Source organism: Oncorhynchus clarkii, chromosome 28, assembly GCF_045791955.1.
Source record: "Oncorhynchus clarkii lewisi isolate Uvic-CL-2024 chromosome 28, UVic_Ocla_1.0, whole genome shotgun sequence".
Taxonomy (NCBI): domain Eukaryota; kingdom Metazoa; phylum Chordata; class Actinopteri; order Salmoniformes; family Salmonidae; genus Oncorhynchus; species Oncorhynchus clarkii.
This window is the reverse complement of record NC_092174.1, coordinates 1,882,817-1,901,993: the sequence shown is the minus strand read 5'-3', so window position 1 is coordinate 1,901,993 and position 19,177 is coordinate 1,882,817. Positions and strand designations below refer to the sequence as shown.

General features: G+C 42.7%; 1 protein-coding gene across 1 annotated transcript in view; it reads right to left on the bottom strand.

Annotated features, from left to right (window-relative positions):
• The window catches only part of LOC139386870 (potassium voltage-gated channel, KQT-like subfamily, member 3), a 133,487-nt gene that overhangs the window by 32,967 nt on the left and 81,343 nt on the right, over positions 1 to 19,177 (bottom strand). The window contains exons 3-6 of the mRNA XM_071132730.1: positions 6,332 to 6,422; positions 5,992 to 6,118; positions 4,191 to 4,363; positions 148 to 321 (exon numbers count right to left, since the gene is read on the bottom strand). Of these exons, the coding sequence (XP_070988831.1) occupies positions 148 to 321; positions 4,191 to 4,363; positions 5,992 to 6,118; positions 6,332 to 6,422 (565 nt within the window). The remainder of the gene's footprint in view (positions 1 to 147; positions 322 to 4,190; positions 4,364 to 5,991; positions 6,119 to 6,331; positions 6,423 to 19,177) is intronic.

The following is a 19,177-nucleotide window of genomic DNA, read 5'->3' as shown; positions in this document are numbered from 1 at the left end:
GTTGGCTGAGATTCTCTTTTAAAACAAAGACCTGGGAAGGTACCAACTACAGGTTTTTCTATAAATACATACCAGGCCCCACCAGAGTCTCTTTTAAAACGAAGACCTGGGCTGGTACCAACTACGGGCCTTTCTACAAATACATACCAGGCCCCACCACAGAGCGTCGGCATACGTGTCAAAGTCCTGGGGTTCGGGCTTAATGGTGGGGCTATCAGTATCCGACACCTCCATGGTGACATCATCCTTCTCCACCAGGTACACCAGGAAGGAGGCCAGAATGAGGGACAGGAAGCCAATGTACCAAGCGGTGATCAGCTCCTAAAAGCCAGTCACACAGAAACATACAGTAAGGGTTCTGATGTGTATTTAGGGACGTGAAGCACTCTGAACTTTACAGATTGAAATACAATACCAGTCAAAAGTTTGGACACACCTACTCATTCAAGGGTTTTTCTTTATTTTTACTATTTTCTACATTGTAGAATAATAGTGAAGACATCAAAAATATGAAATAACACATATGGAATCATGTAGTAACCCCCCCAAATAATCCTTAGCAATCTACACACAATACCCCATGAAGACAAAGCAAAATTAGGTTGACATTATTGCAAATGTATTAAAATAAAAAACCTAAAACCGAATATACTTATTTAGATAAGTATTCTTTGCTAAGAGACTCGAAAAAATTTAGCTCAGGTGCATCCTGTTTCCATTGAGATGTTTCTACAACTTGATTGGAGTCCACCTGTGGTAAATTCAATTGATTGGACATGATTTGGAAAGTCACACACCTATCTATATAAGGTTCCATGTCAGAGCAAAAACCAAGCCATGAGGTCGGAGGAATTGTCCGTAGAGCTCCGAGACAGGATTGTGTCGAGGCACAGATCTGGGGAAGGGTACCAAAATATTTCTGCAGCATTGAAGGTCCCCAAGAACACAGTGGCCTCCATCATTCTTAAATAGAAGAAGTTTGGAACCACCAGAGTCTTCCTAGAACTGGTCACCTGGCCAAACTTAGCAATCAGGGGAGAAGGGCCTTGGTCAGGGAGGTGACCAAGAAACCGATGGTCATTCTGACAGAGCTCTAGAGTTACTTTGTGGAGATGGTTGTCCTTCTGGAAGGTTCTCCCATCTCTGCAGCAATCCAACAATCAGGCCTTTATGTTAGTGTGGTCAGACGGAAGCCTCTGCTCAGTAAAAGGCACTTGACAGCCCGCTTAGCCAAAAGTCACCTAAAGATTCTCAGACCATGAGAAACAAGATTCTCTAGTCTGATGAAAGCAAGATTGTACTCTTTGGCCTGAACGCCAAGCGTCACGTCTGGAGGAAACCTGGCACCATCCCTACGGTGAAGCATGCTGGTGGCAGAATCATGCTGTGGGGATGTTTTTCAGCAGCAGGGACTGGGAGACTAGTCAGGGTCGAGGGAAAGGTGAACGGAGCAAAGTACAGAGATATCCTTGATGAAAGCCTGCTCCAGAGCGCTCAGGACCTCAGACCGAGGTGAAGGTTCACTTTCCAACAGGACAACAACCCTAAGCACACAGCCAAGACAAAGCAGGACCTTCGGGACAAGTCTCTGAATGTCCTTGAGTGGCAAGGCCAGAGCCCGGACTTAAACCTGATCAAACATCTCTGGAGAGACCTGAAAATAGCCGCGCAGTGACGCTCCCCATCCAACCTGACAGAGCATGAGAGGATCTGCAGAGAAGAATGGGAGAAAATCCACAAATACAGGTGTGCCAAGCTTGTAGCGTTGAGGCTGCAATCGCCAAAGGTGATTCAACAAAGTCCTAGGTAAAGGGTCTGAATACTTATGTAAATGTAATATTTCATATTTTTTATTAGTAATAAATTAGCAGACATTAAAAAAAACAGTTTTGCTTTGTCATTATGGGGTATTGAATCAACTTTAGAATTAAGGCTGTACCCTAACAAATAGTGGAAAAAGTCAATAGGTGTGTGAATATTTTCTGAAGGCACTGTAGATGGAGTTGTATCAGGGCACTTTCTCTGATGGAATTATGAGGACTCCATGACTTACATAGATGGAGTTAAATGAGGACACTATCAATTACATCTCCAAATCCGGTACTGGAGAGCTACTGGGTAAATTAAAACGCTGCCTGTCAAATATCCGGTGCCACATTGTCCTAAAGGAAACCCTGCTCTGTGGGAGGAGATGGAGTAAGTGTTTATGGACACCATAACCTACTGTGGGAGTAGATGGGGTAAGTGTTTGTGGACACCATACCTTACTGTGGGAGTAATGGAGTAAGTGTTAATGGACACCATACCTTTCTGTGTGAGTAATGGAGTAAGTATTAATGGACACCATACCTTACTGTGGGAGTAGATGGAGTAAGTGTTTATGGACACCATACCTTACTACGTGTGTAGATGGAGTAAGTGATTATGGACACCATACCTTACTCTGGGAGTAGATGGAGTAAGTGTTTATGGACACCATACCTTACTGTGGGAGTAGATGGAGTAAGTGTTAATGGACACAATACCTTACTGTGGGAGTAGATGGAGTAAGTGGTAATGGACACCATACCTTACTGTGGGAGTAGATGAAGTAAGTGTTTATGGACACCATACCTTACTGTGGGGGTAATGGAGTAAGTGTTAATGGTCACCATACCTTACTGTGGGAGTAGATGGAGTAAGTGTTTATGGACACCATACCTTACTGTGGGAGTAGATGGAGTAAGTGTTTATGGACACCATACCTTACTACGTGTGTAGATGGAGTAAGTGATTATGGACACCATACCTTACTCTGGGAGTAGATGGAGTAAGTGTTTATGGACACCATACCTTACTGTGGGAGTAGATGGAGTAAGTGTTTATGGACACCATACCTTACTGTGGGAGTAGATTAAGTAAGTGTTAATGGACACAATACCTTACTGTGGGAGTAGATGGAGTAAGTGGTAATGGACACCATACCTTACTGTGGGAGTAGATGAAGTAAGTGTTTATGGACACCATACCTTACTGTGGGAGTAATGGAGTAAGTGTTTATGGACACCATACCTTACTGTGGGAGTAATGGAGTAAGTGTTTATGGACACCATACCTTACCGTGGGAGTAGATGGAGTAAGTGTTTATGGACACCATACCTTACTGTGGGAGTAGATGGAGTAAGTGTTTATGGACACCATACCTTACTGTGGGAGTAGATGGAGTAAGTGTTTATGGACACCATACCTTACTGTGGGAGTAGATGGAGTAAGTGTTATGGGCATCATACCTTACTGTGTGCGTAGATGGAGTAAGCGTTTATGGACACCATACCTTACCGTGGGAGTAGATGGAGTAAGTGTTTTGGACACCATACCTTACTGTGGGAGTAGATGGAGTAAGTGTTAATGGACACCATACCTTACTGTGGGAGTAGATGGAGTAAGTGTTAATGGACACCATACCTTACTGTGGGAGTAGATGGAGTAAGTGTTCATGGACACCATACCTTACTGTGGGAGTAGATGGAGTAAGTGTTTATGGACACCATACCTTAATGTGGGAGTAATGGAGTAAGTGTTTATGGACACCATACCTTGCTGTGTGAGTAATGGAGTAAGTGTTAATGGACACCATACCTTACTGTGGGAGTAGATGGAGTAAGTGTTTATGGACACCATACCTTACTGTGTGAGTAATGGAGTAAGTGTTTATGGACACCATACCTTATTGTGGGAGTAGATGGAGTAAGTGTTAATGGACACCATACCTTACTGTGGGAGTAGATGGAGTAAGTGGTAATGGACACCATACCTGACTGTGGGAGTAGATGGAGTAAGTGTTAATGGACACCATGCCTTACTGTGGGAGTAGATGGAGTAAGTGGTAATGGACACCATACCTTATTGTGGGAGTAGATGGAGTAAGTGTTAATGGACACCATACCTTACTGTGGGAGTAGATGGAGTAAGTGTTAATGGACACCATGCCTTACTGTGGGAGTAGATGGAGTAAGTGTTTATGGACACCATACCTTACCGTGGGAGTAGATGGAGTAAGTGTTTATGGACACCATACCTTACTGTGGGAGTAGATGGAGTAAGTGTTTTTTGGACACCATACCTTACTGTGTGCGTAGATGGAGTAAGTGTTTATGGACACCATACCTTACTGTGTGCGTAGATGGAGTAAGTGTTTATGGACACCATACCTTACTGTGTGCATAGATGGCTGAGCCCAGTAGTTTCCAGGTGCCTCCACGGCGGTCCATGCGGAGCATGCGCAGAATCTGCAGGAAGCGCAGACTGCGCAGGGACGTGGCAAGCACATTGCCTTGGTTACGCACAGCAACCACCGGAACCGAGGCAATCAGCACAAAAATATCTACCAGAGAGAAAATGAAAAGACAAAACATCCCAAATTAGATTCAATTCATAAACCAATTGTCAATTTGTATAACATAGGGAAGGTTTCCCAGACACAGATTAAGCCTAGTGGAGAATTTTTGGTCTAGAACTAGGCTTAATCTGTGTCTGGGAAACCAGCCTATAGTTATACATTAAACTCATAAGTCTACAATATCAACCAGATCAACCAGATATAAAGAATTCTGTGTGAGAGGATGATTGTGTTCTGAAAAGTTCTGGGTCGTATTCAGTAGGGTTCATTAGGGAAAACAGCCCATAGATGTATATTTAGCTGATAAGTCTACAATATCACATAGATATAAAGAATGCTGTGTGAGTGGATGATTGTGTTTTGAAAAATCATGGGTCATGTTCATTAGGGCACGCAACAGCAGAAAATGTTGTAAAACCTTTTGCATTTGAGCATTTGTTATTGGACAAGTCCAGGTAGTCCCAGCCAGGTAGTCCCTGTTCCAGTCCATTTTTCTTCCTTTTGGTGCCTAATGAACACAACTCTGGATGTAGTGCCAACAGGTTGCTCTGGGTTAGTCCTTATTTGATAGGGAATATCTGTATTTACTATTTAAAGACATGGCTGTGTACTAGTATATTTTAGTAATTAGCTAAAGGGCTTACTACACTGTACGTCAGGTTCAGTCTTTTACGCTTATGACATGTCACACTGTGCGATTTGACCAAATAAAAATCTTGATATCAACCTGGCCAGATTGTACAATTTGCTTGTCAACTTCAGCAGTGTATTTGATCTGCGTATGTCCCTCCCTCTAATCTTACAGTATATGCGAGTAAAGTGAGTTCGTCAAAACTGAAAGCATGCATCTTAGAAAAAGTTTTCAAAACCAAACTTTATATGTCCCAACTTGGCTTATTCACTGTGGTAGAACATTTATTTTGATTGGCAATTTTGTGCACGTATCAAAATCCCATCAGGTAGCATGATTTCAGATGTGTCATGTAAACAAGATTATTAGGGAAATTGTTATTTTTGCAAAGCATGTTAACGTTTAAATCAAACTATTATATTCATCTGACTGTGCATACTCAGTGCCACCCATGTTCCAACAGGTCAGTCACAGGGATCGAATCGTAACACCAGCCACACTACATGATAATGGCTCAATATTTCTGACACTGACAGAACTTTGTCGGAGCCTACAACTGCACGTAGTGGTGCTTCATTGGCAAACCTAAACCCTGTCACACTGAACAAGCCAAGATATCCGACAATCGTTTACGACCGAAGAATTTGCCCACGAGGACATTTTTGTCTGGGACGGCAAAATCGTAGCATAAAACGGCTAAAATTGTACAGTCTATGCAGGCCTTAAGGGATTTTGTAACAGCATTTTAAATTCCATTGAGTGTATATGCATTTTGTACTTAACATTTTCAGATATGGCCCTGACTAATAATGAATAATAAATAATAGTAGTAAATGGTAATTATAATTACGTGCACTGCAAATAATCAAGGACTAAAAATGAAAGACATGCTAAATCTGTTTCTTTTGATGAAGAGACTGCTGCGCTCTTAATATGGCTGTGTACTGGTAAAACCAAAAGTATTCTGTACTTCCTCAATTACCTAAAATACATAATGGCTTGCGGGCAAATTTGAGCCGCCCCCTCCATCCTTTGTATCTGGAGCAACAGCCTGCCGACCATATTCTCAACCCAAACTCTGTTCCGAAGACAAATATGGTGGATGTTTCCTGAGAAAGTCAAACAAGGCAAATAGAATACCTTCAGTAACATCAAATTAAATGTTGCTATCATTATGAATTATTATGCATTATTATGCATTAAATTAATTAGTACATATTATTGCAATTGGACCCAATATTAAAATGTGTTGTATTTATGATGCATGTAATTCAATATTGGACTTTTGTGCATTTATTTACAAGATAAATCTTCAAACTTACCAATATAACAAGCCAATGGCCGGAGGCCTTTTCGTGTTCTTTGAAAGTTGTTAGTATGGCCAATATCAAACATCCCAGCACAATCAAAAATCTGCAAAGACAGAAAACTAGAACAGTTCACAATAGATTCAGGAGAATGTATGGCCAGCCATTTGACACCAAAGGCAGCCCATATGCTGCAATAAGAAAGTATGCTTCATTAGTAAAAGGAATTGTATTTTTATGAACAATAATTGTCTACAGTGAACTCAATTTGAGACTGTATTCCGTCCGACCTAGTTGCCATTTTGTAATCACAAAGCCATGCCACTAGGGGGACATCAGTCCTTTCTAATGTGTGGGTTTATAGAAATCTCTGCTTTATATATCCCCTAAATAAACCAAATTAATGGAGTGGAGAGGTTCCCAGATCCTCAAAAACACCACATTTGACCACAAAACGTCTATTTTATCTAAACTGTTTTAAACAATTGTAAACAGACTTAGTATCTCATTAACTGACTGTCGTCTTTAGAGAACTGGAGCACATGTTAAAATGATATACACAACTGAGGTTCACACAGAAGATACTCATCAACATTCCCTTACATTTGTAGATATTAATTAGTCGGTCCTGTAGGTATACTGATTTGAAACCGGATTGGTCCATTTCACTTCGGTCTCTTTTTTAGTTGAAATTGTAAAGTGAAACAATACAACTCAGTTTGGCTCAGTGAGGGGTTGGAAGTTGTCACTCCCGGATGCCTGCTAACAGGATATGGTCGAGAGAGTACAGGCCATGTGCCAAACAGAGCCATCAATCAAGTACGTGTCTGAGCCCCTAATGTCACCCTATTGCCTATGTAGTGCACTACTTTTGGCCAGGGCTCTACAAGCAAATAGGGTGCCATTTGGTACGTAACCACTGTGTACAGTTCTAGCTACCTACAGTCAGGAAGTGTTGCTACGGTAGCCCCCACTGTTACTCTATCAATTACCAGGGGAACCAATTCAGGAGGTGCACATTCAAGCCCAGGACTAAAACACTTGTTTCAACTGTTCAACTGGTTCTAGCCCAGTCCTAACAAGCCCAGTACTAACACACCTGTTTCAACTGATCGTGTTCTAGCCCAGTACTAACACACCTGTTTCAACTGATCATGTTCTAGCCCAGCACTAACAAGCCCAGTACGAACACACATGTTTCAACTGATCAACTAGTTCTAGCCCAGTACTAACACACTTGTTACAACTGATCATGTTCTAGCCCAGTACTAACACACCTGTTACAACTGATCGTGTTCTAGCCCAGTAATAACACACCAGTTACAACTGATCGTGTTCTAGCCCAGTACGAACACACCTGTTACAACTGATCAACTGGTTCTAGCCCAGTACGAACACACCAGTTACAACTGATCAACTAGTTCTAGCCCAGTACTAACACACCTGTTTCAACTCATCGTGTTCAAGCCCAGTACTAACACAGCTGATCGTGTTCTAGCCCAGTAATAACGCACCAGTTACAACTGATCGTGTTCTAGCCCAGGACTAACACACCTGTTTCAACTTATCGTGTTCTAGCCCAGTAGTAACACACCTGTTTTACTGATCGTGTTCTAGCCCAGTACTAACACACCTGTTACAACTGATCGTGTTCTAGCCCAGGTACTAACACACCAGTTACAACTGATCGTGTTCTAGCCCAGTACTAACACACCTGTTTCAACTGATCGTGTTCTAGCCCAGTAATAAAACACCAATTACAACTGATCGTGTTCTAGCCCAGTACTAACACACGTTTCAATTGATCAACTGGTTCTAACAAGCTCAGAACTAACACACCTGTTTCAACTGATAAACTAGTTCTAGCCCAGTACTAACACACCTGTTTTAACTGATCGTGTTCTAGCCTAGCACTAACACACCTGTTTCAACTGATCGTGTTCTAGCCCAGTAATAAAACACCAATTACAACTGATCGTGTTCTAGCCCAGTACTAACACACATGTTTCAACTGATCAACGAGTTCTATCCCAGTACTAACACACCTGTTACAATTGATCGTGTTCTAGCCCAGTAGTAACACACCTGTTTCAACTGATCGTGTTCTAGCCAAGTACTAACACACCTGTTACAACGGATTGTGTTCTAGCCCAGTATTAACACACGTTTCAACTGATCGTGTTCTAGCCCAGTACGAACACACCTGTTTAAACTGATCAACTAGTTCTAATAAGCCAGGTACTAACACACCTGTTTCAACTGATCAACTAGTTCTAACAAGCCCAGTACTAACACACCTGTTAACACTGATCGTGTTCTAGCTCAGTACTAACACACCTGTTTCAACTGATCAACTAGTTCTAACAAGCCCAGTACTAACACACCTGATCGTGTTCTAGCCCAGTACTAACACACCTGTTTCAACTGATCAACTAGTTCTCGCCCAGCACTAACACACCTGTTTCAACTGATCAACTAGTTCTAGCCCAATATTAACACACCTGTTACAACTGATCATGTTCTAGCCCAGTACTAACACACCTATTATAACTGATCGTGTCCTAGCCCAGTACTAACACACCTGTTACAACTGATCGTGTTCTAGCCCAGTACTACCACACCTGTTACAACTGATCGTGTTCTAGCCCAGTACTAACACACCTGTTTCAACTGATCAACTAGTTCTAATAAGCCCAGTACTAAAACACCTGTTTCAACTGATCAACTGGTTCTAACAAGCTCAGAACTAACACACCTGTTTCAACTGATAAACTAGTTCTAGCCCAGTACTAACACACCTGTTTTAACTGATCGTGTTCTAGCCTAGCACTAACACACCTGTTTCAACTGATCGTGTTCTAGCCCAGTACTAACAAACCTGTTTCAACTGATCAACTAGTTCTAGCCCAGTACTAACACACCAGTTACAACTGATCAAGTGGTTCTAGCCCAGTACTAACACACCGTTTCAACTGATCGTGTTCAAGCCCAGTACTAACACACCTGTTACAACTGATCTTGTTCTAGCCCAGTACTAACACACCAGTTACAACTGATTCTGTTCTAGCCCAGTACTAACACCTGTTTCAACTGATCGTGTTCTAGCCCAGTAGTAACACACCTGTTTCAACTTATCAACGAGTTCTAGCCCAGTACTAACACATATGTTGCAACTGATCGTGTTCTAGCCCAGTACTAACACGCCTGTTTCAACTGATCAACTAGTTCTATCCCAGCACTAACACACCTGTTTCAACTGATCAGCTAGTTCTAGCCCAGAACTAACACACCTGTTACAACTGATCGTGTTCTAGCCCAGTACTAACACACCTGTTACAACTGATCAATTAGTTCTAGCCCAGTACTAATGATCGTGTTCTAGCCCAGTAGTAACACACCTGTCACAACTGATCGTGTTCTAGCCCAGTACGATCAGACCTGTTTAAATTGATCGTGTTCTAGCCCAGTACTAACACACCTGTTACAACTGATCAACTAGTTCTAGCCCAGTACTAACACACCTGTTACAACTGATCAACTAGTTCTAGCCCAGCACTAATAAGCCCAGTACTAACACAGCTGTTACAACTGATCGTGTTCTAGCCCAGTACTAACACACCTGTTAAAACTGATCGTGTTCTAGCCCAGTACTAACACACTTCAATTTAACTAAATTAATAATCACCAAACCCAAGGTTAGTTAAATCAGGTGTGAGATAGTGCAGGGGAGGGTCCAGCTGAGTATAAGACTGTATCATCTGCATATAAATGAATGAGAGAGCTTCCTACTGCCTGAGCTATGTTCTTGATGTAAATTGAGACGAACGTGTGGCCTAGGATCGAGCCTTGGGGTACACCCTTGGTGACAGGAAGTGGCTGAGACAGCCGATGTTCTGACTTTATACACTGCAATCTTCAAGAACAGTAGTTAGCAAACCAGGCCAAAGACCTCTCAGAGACACCAATACTCCTTAGCCGGCCCACAAGAATGGAATGGTCTACTGAAAATAATCATGGCCTCTAAACCGTCAAGCTGCATACTGGACCCTATTCCAACTAAACTACTGAAAGAGCTGCTTCCTGTGCTTGGCCCTCCTATGTTGAACATAATAAACGGCTCTCTATTCACAGGATGTGTACCAAAGTCACTAAAAGTGGCAGTAATAAAGTCTCTCTTGAAAAAGCCAAACCTAGACCCAGAAAATATTTTTTTAAACTATCGGCCTAAATCGAATCTCCCATTCCTCTCAAAAATGTTTAGAAAAAACTGTTGTGTAGCAACTCACAGCCTTCCCGAAGAAAAACAATGTATACGAAACGCTTCAGTCTGGTTTTAGACCACATCATAGCACTGAGACTGCACTTGTGAAGGTGGTAAATTACATTTTAATGACGTCAGACCGAGGCTCTGCATCTGTCCTCGTGCTCCTAGACCTTAGTGCTGCTTTTGATACCATCCATCACCACATTCTGTTGGAGAGATTGGACACTCAAATTGGTCTACACGGACAAGTTCTGGCCTGGTTTAGATCTTATCTGTCGGAAAGATATCAGTTTGTCTCTGTGGATGGTTTGTCCTCTGACAAATCAACTGCAAATTCCGGTGTTCCTCAAGGTTCCGTTTTAGGACCACTATTGTTTTCACTATATATTTTATCTCTTGGTGATGTCATTCGGAAACATAATGTTAACTTGCACTGCTATGCAGATGACACACAGCTATACATTTCAATAAAACATGGTGAAGCACCAAAATTGCCCTTGCTGGAAGCCTGTGTTTCAGACATAAGGAAGTGAATGGCTGCAAATGTTCTACTTTTAAACTCGGACAAAACAGAGATGCTTGTTCTAGGTCCCAAGAAACAAATAGATCTTCTGTTGAATCTGACAATTAATCTTGGTTGTACAGTCGTCTCAAATAAAACTGTGAAGGACCTCGGCGTTACTCTGGAACCTGATCTCTCTTTTGACGAACATATCAAGAATGTTTCAAGGACAGCTTTTTTCCATGCAAAAATCTGAAACTTTCTGTCCGAAAATTATGCCGAAAAATGTATCCATGCTTGTGTCACTTCTAGGTTAGACTACTGCAATGCTCTACTTTCCAGCTACCCAGATAAAGCAATAAATACACTTCAGTTAGTGCTAAACACGGTTGCTAGAATCTTTACAAGAACAAAAACATTTTATCATATTACTCCAGTGCTAGCCTCTCCACACTGGCTTCCTGTTAAGGTAAGGGCTGATTTCAAGGTTTACTGCTAACCTACAAAGCATTACATGGGCTTGCTCCTACCCAATTTTCCGATTTAATCCTGCCGTACATACCTACACGTACACTACGGTCACAAGACGCAGGCCTCCTAACTGTCCCTAGAATTTATAAGCAAACAGCTGGAGGCAGGGCTTTCTCCTATAGAGCTCAATTTTTATGGAATGGTCTGCCTATCCATGTTAGACGCAGACTCGGTCTCAACTTTTAAGTCTTTATTAAAGACTCATCTCTTCAGTAGGTCACATGATTGAGTGTAGTCTGGCACAGGAGTGTGAAGGCGAATGGAAAGGCACTGGAGCAACGAACCGCCCTTGCTGTCTCTGCCTGGCCGTTTCTCATCTCTCCACTGAGATTATCTGCCTCTAACCTTATTACAGGGGCTGAGTCACTGGTTTACTGGTGCTCTTCCATGCCGTCCCTAGGAGGGGTGCGTCACTTGAGTGGGTTGAGTCACTAACGTGATCTTCCTGTCTGGGTTGGCACACCCCCCTTGGGTTGTGCCGAGGGGGAGATCTTTGTGGGCTATACTCGGCCTTGTCTCAGGATGTTAAGTTGGTGGTTGGAGATATCCCTCTACTGGTGTGGGGGCTGTGGGTGGGGTTATATCCTGCCTGTTTGGCCCTGTCCTGGGGTATCGTCGGACGGAGCCACAGTGTCTCCCGACCCCTCCTGCCTCAGCCTCCAGTATTTATGCTGCAGTAGTTTATGTGTCGGGGGGCTAGGGTCAGTCTGTTACATCTGGAGTATTTCTCCTGTCTTATCCGGTGTCCTGTGTGAATTTAAGTATGCTCTCTCTAATTCTTTCTTTCTCTCTCGGAGGAGATACTCTGAATGATCGGCTATGAAAAGCCAACTGACATTTACTCCTGAGGTGCTGACCTGTTGCACCCTCAACAACCACTTTGATTATTATTATTTGACCCTTCTGGTCATCTATGAACATTTGAACATCTTGGCCATGTTCTGTTATAATCTCCACCCGGCACAGCCAGAAGAGGACACATAGCCTGGTTCCCCTCTCGGTTTCTTCCTAGGTTTTGGCCTTTCTATGGAGTTTTTCCTCGCCACCGTGTTCTACACCTGCATTGCTTGCTGTTTGGGGTTTTAGGCTGGGTTTCTGTACAGCACGTTGAGATATCAGCTGATGTAAGAAGGGCTTTATAATAAAATTTGATACTGTATCAAAAGCTCCATAACAATAGCAGCAAAACATTTCTTAGAATCAAGGGCAATGGTGACATCATTGAGGACCTTTAAGGTTGCTGTGACACATCCATAACCTGATCGGAAACCAGATTGCATACTAGGAAGAATACTAGGTCTTTCCAACACTATTGATAAACAGGGCAAAATAGAAATAGGCCTATAACAGTTAGGATCATCTTGATCTCCCCTTTAAATAAAGGATGAACCGTGGCTGCCTCCCAAGCAATGGGATCCTCCCCCGAGAGGAGAGACAGGCTTGGTGATGATAGGGGCAGCAACCTTAAAAAAGAAAGGGTCTAAACCATCTGACCCAGATATTTTTGGGGGGGTCAAGTTTAAGGAGCTCCTTTAGCACCTTGGACTCAGTGACTGCCTGCAGGGAGAAACTTTGTAGAGGGGCAGCTGGAAAAGAGGAGCATTGGGGCTAGTAGCATTAGAAGGGGTGGGAGATGAGGAAATGTTGGACGGGCAAGGAGGCATGGCTGAGTCAAACAGGGTGTCAGCAGTCTTTGTTCAAGGTTTCAGGCTTGTAACTTTCAAAACTAATAAGAAATATCAGTTTTAGTACAGGGACAAAGTCTTGGAAATTCGTGTTTGCGCGCGCGATGAAGAAAGGACGCACCTGTTTCCTATTGAACATACTTCTTTCCATAAGAAATATTATAGTTTGATTACATTTTAGGGTACCTGAGGAGTAAATAGAAACATATTTTGACTTGTTAAAACAAAGTTTAGGGGTAGATTTTCGGATTTCTTTCCTTGCATGTTGAACGAGTGGATTACTCAGAACGATGGCGCCAACTAAACTGACCTTTTGGGATATAAAGAAGGATTTTATCTAACAAAACAACACTACATGTTTAAGCTGGGACCCTTTGGATGACAAATTAGAGGAAGATTTGCAAAAGTAAGTGAATATTTAAATTGCTATTTGTGAATTTATGGCAAAATATTTTGACGTAGGGCACCGTCCTCAAACAATCGCATGGCATGCTTTCGCTGTAATACCTACTGTAAATCGGACAGTGCAGTAAGATTAACAAGAATTTAAGCTTTCAACTGATATAAGACACATGTACCTAAATGTGTAATATCCATATTTTTTATGATTATTTATTTTAATTACGCGCCCTCCAGCTTCACCGGAAGTTGTCCCGCTAGCGGGACGCCTAGGCTAAAGAAGTTTTAACGGATGAGAGCAGAAATCAGTGAAGCAGATATCAGTGCACAAGTCAGAATTGGGACTAGCAACAGTAGATGGGCAAGGGTGTGCATGCACATTTCCAGATATCATCAACAGTAATATAATCAAGGCACGGCATTGGACAGGGAGAGCTCTACAGTGTTATTTTATGACATTTTAATGTGCATTCGATGGCAACAAGATCATATTGTACAGCAATTTCATCAGGTAACATGAATACAAAGCTGGCAAGAGGTCGTTAGAATAGGACGGGTGAACAAAAGTCTGTCTAACCAAAAGAGAGTCAGAGTCCCGAGTGTGGGAAAAACATAGTCTGTCCCACGGTTGGGTAAACAAGAAAGTTCAGTCAGCAAAGCATGCAGGAGTCATGAGGCGAATAGTAAAATAGCTAAATGCACAAAAAAATATATATAACGACTTGGGGCTAGCCATTGTAAGTTCAGAGTCACTCGCCCCAATAGTGGCTGTGTGCTGGAGGCAAGCGGAAGCGAGAGTGTGTGGTGGGGTGCCTGTACCAGACAGGGAAAATGCCACAGACAAAGAGAACTGCCTCGCTTCTAGTCCTTAGGAAACTAAGCAGTATTTTGTTTATTTATGTATTATTTCTTACATTGTTGGCCCAGAAAATCTTAAGCGTTATTACATACAGCCAGAAGAACTATTAGATATCAGAGCGGCGTCAACTTACCAGCACTACGACCAGGAATATGACTTTCCCGAAGCGGATCCTTTGTCCGAACTTCCCAGGGCATTTGAGATGATTCCTGAGGCTGACTCAAAACAACACCGCCAGAGAAGAGGTAGACAGAGCGGTCTTCTGGTCAGACTTCGGAGGCGCGCACACCACCCACCACTTCAGAGTAAATTACTCGCTAATGTCCAGTCTCTAGACAACAAGGTAGACGAAATTAGGGCACGGGTTGCTTTCCAGAGAGACATTAGGGATTGTAACATACTCTGTTTCATGGAAACATGGCTCTCTCGGGACATGCTACCTGGATTCTTTGTACGTCGCACAGACAGGAATAAACATTTCTCCGGGAAGAAGAAGGGTGGGAGTGTATGTTTCATGATTAACGACTCATGGTGTAATTGTAAGAACATACAGGAACTCAAGTCCATTTGTTCACCTGACCAAGAATTGCCGACCGTATTATCTCCCAAGAGAATTATCCTTGGTTATTGTCACAGCCATGTATATCCCCCCTCAAGCCGATATCACGACACATTTACCTTTATTTAACTAGTCAAGTCAGTTAAGAAGAAATTCTTATTTTCAATGATGGCCTAGGAACAGTGGGTTAACCTGTTGCGACGACCAAACCCGGATCCGGGATTCTATTTATAGACCTAAGCTCATTACCATAACGCAACGTTAACTATTCATGAAAATCGCAAATGAAATAAATATGCTATCTCTCAAGCTTAGCCTTTTGTTAACAACACTGTCATCTCAGATTTCAAAATATGCTTTTCAACCATAGGAAAACAATCATTTGTGTAACAGTAGCTAGCTAGCGTTAGCATTAGCGTTAGCATTTAGCAGGCAACTATCACAAAAACAAGTAAAGCCTTCAAATAAAATAACTTACCTTTGAAGAACTTCTGATGTTTTCAATGAGGAGACTCTCAGTTAGATAGCAGATGCTCAGTATTTCCAAAAAGATTCTTTGTGTATTAGAAATAGCTCCGTTTTGTACATCACATTTACATCACATCACAAAACGAAAATTCAGCCCTCAAAACGCGAACTTTTTTCCAAATTATACTGTGCATATTATTGACCGTTTGGAAAGAAAACACTCTGAAGTTTCAGAATCTGCAAAGATATTGTCTGTAAGTGCCCCAGAACTCATTCTACAGGCGAAACCAAGATGATACGTCAACCAGGAAATGAGCAGAATCTCTGAAGCTCTGTTTTCCAATGTCTCCTTATATGGCTGTGATTGCGCAAGGAATGAGCCTACACTTTCTGTCGTTTCCCCAAGGTGTTTGCAGCATTGTGACGTATTTGTAGGCATATCATTGGAAGATTGACCATAAGAGACTACATTTTCCAAGTGTCCGCCTGGTGTCCCTGCGTCGAAATTGGAGCGCAAAGCCAAGTGCAATTATTTTTCCATTTGAGAGCAAGGAGAAACCAGGCTTCCACGAAGGATATATCATCGAAGAGATATGTGGAAAAACACCTTGAGGATTGATTCTAAACCACGTTTGCCATGTTTCAGTCGATATTATGGAGTTAATTTGGAAAAAAGTTCGCGTTTTGAGGGTTGAATTTTCGTTTTTTTTTGGGGGGGGCAAATGTGATGTACAAAACGGAGCTATTTCTAATACATAAAGAATCTTTTTGGAAAAACTGAGCATCTGCTATCTAACTGAGAGTCTCCTCATTGAAAACATCAGAAGTTCTTCAAAGGTAAGTAATTTTATTTGAAGGCTTTACTTGTTTTTGTGATAGTTGCCTGCTAAATGCTAACGCTAATGCTAACGCTAAATGCTACGCTAGCTAGCTACTGTTACACAAATTATTGTTTTCCTATGGTTGAAAAGCATATTTTGAAAATCTGAGATGACAGTGTTGTTAACAAAAGGCTAAGCTTGAGAGATAGCATATTTATTTCATTTCATTTGCGATTTTCATGAATAGTTAACGTTGCGTTATGGTAATGAGCTTAGGTCTATAAATAGAATCCCGGATCCGGGTTTGGTCGTCGCAACAGGTTAAGGGGGGCCTGTTTGGCCCGCCTTTTCCTGTAGTCCACAATCAGCTCCTCTCCCTCAGCACCACACTGCCAGTTCACTGACCTCCTCCCTATAGGCTGTCTCATCGTTGTCGGTGATCCAACACCATCATTATGTTTGGTGACGACACAACACTGGTAGCACTGGTGATGATGGTGTTGGAGTCGTGTTTGGCCACGCAGTCGTGGGTGAACAGGGAGTACAGGAGGGGACTAAGTTCACACCCCTGAGGGGCACCAGTGCTAAGGATCAAGACGACAGACGTGTTGTTGCCTACTCTTACCACCTGGGGGCGGCCCGTCAGGAAGTCCAAGATCCAGTTGCAGGGGGTGGTGTTTAGTCCCAGGGTCCTTAGCTTTGTGATGAGCTTCGTGGGCACTACGGTGTTCAACGCTGAGCTGTAGTCAATAAAAAGCATTCTCACATTGGTGTTCCTTTTGTCCAGGTGAGAAAGGGCAGTGTGGAGTGCGATTGAGATTGCGTCATCTGTGGATCTGTTGGGGCGGTATGGGAATTGGAGTGGGTCTAGGGTATCCGGGAGGATGCTTATGATGTGAGCCACGACCAGCCTTTCAAAGCACTTCATGGCTACCAACATGAGTGCTACGGGGCGGTAATCATTTAGGCAGCTTACCTTTGCATTCTTGGGCACAGGAACTACAGTGGTCTGCTTGAAACATGTAGGTATTACAGACTCGGTCAGGGAGAGATTGAAATGGTCAGTGAAGACACTTGCCAGTTGGTCCGCGCATGATTTGAGTACATGTCCTGGTAAATCCATCTGGCCCAGCGGATTTGTGAATGTTGACCTGTTTAAAGGTCTTGCTCACATCGGCTACCGAGAGCGTTATCACAGAGTCATCCAGAACAGCTGGTGCCCTCATGCATGCTTCAGTGTTGCTTGCCTCGAGCATAAAAAGCATTTAGCTCATCTAGTTGGCTCCTGTTAATGAGCAGCTCGCGTCTGGGTTTCCCTTTGTAGTCTGTAAGGTTTTTCAAGCCCTGCCACATACGACGTGCGTCAGAGCCGGTGTAGTAGGATTCAAATGTAATCCTGTATTGCCACTTTGCTTGTTTGATGGTTCGTCTGAAGGCACAGCGCAATTTCTTATAAGCGTCCAGATTAGTCTCCCGCTCCTTGAAAGCGGCAGCTCTAGCCTTTGGCTCGATGCGGATGTTGCCTGTAATCCATGGCTTCTGGTTGGGATATGTACGTACGGAGTCTGTGGGGACGACATAGTCAATGCACTTATTGATGAAGCCGATGACTGAGATGGTATACTTATCAATGCCATCCTATGAATCTCGGAACACATTCCAGTCTCTGCTAGCCAAACAGTCCTGAAGCGTAGCATCTGCGTCATCTAAATACTTTTTGTATTGAGCGAGTCACTGGTACTTCCTGCTTTAGTTTTTACTTGTAAGCAGGAATCATGAGGATAGAATTATGGTCAGATTTGCCAAATGGAGGGCGGGGGAGAGCTTTGTATGCATCTCTGTGTGTGGAGTAAAGGTAATCTTGAGTATTTTTTCCTCTGGTTGCACATGTGACATGCTGGCAGAAATGAGGTAAAACTGATTTAAGTTTGCCTACATTAAAGTCCCCGGCCATGAGGAGCACCACTTCTGGATGAGCATTTTCTTGTTTGCTTATGGCCTTATAGAATTGGTTTAGTGCGGTCTGTGGTGGTAAATAGAAAGCTATGAATAATATAGATCAGAACTCTCTTGGTAGATAGTGTGGTCTACAGCTTATCATAAGGTACTGTACCTCAAGACTTCTTCTAGACATCGCGCACCAGCTGTTGACAAAAAGACACACACCCCCACCCCTTGTCCTACCAGACGAAGCTTCTTCTCTTTTCTGCCGGTGCATGGAAAATCCCACCAGCTCTAAATTATCTGTGTCGTCGTTCAGCCACAACTCATGAAACACAAGATATTACAGTTTTTAATGTCCCGTTGGTAGGGTAATCATAGATCATAAATGTTATTTTCTTTTGAATGCATGTTAGCCAGTAGAATGGATGGCAGTGGGAGTTTACTCGCTCGCCTTCGAATTCTCAGAAGGCAGCCCAACCTGCGCCCCCTTTTCCTGTTCACAGGAAGGCAGTTTATCCTTCTCGGCGGACTCGTTAAAGGAAAAAGCTTCTTCCAGTCCGTGGGGAGTAAACGCTGTTCTGATGTCCAGAAGTTATTTTCGGTCATGAGAGACGGTAGCAGCAACATTATGTACAAAATAAGTAAAAACACAAGTTACAAACAACGCAAAAAAACACAGTTGGTTAGGAGCACGTAAAACGTCAGCCATCCTCTTCGGCGACATCTTAACAGTTGATGTTGAGATGTGTTGTTACTTGAACTCTTTGAAGCATTTATTTGGGTTGCAATTTCTGAGGCTGGTAACTAATGAACTTATTTTTCTTTAAAC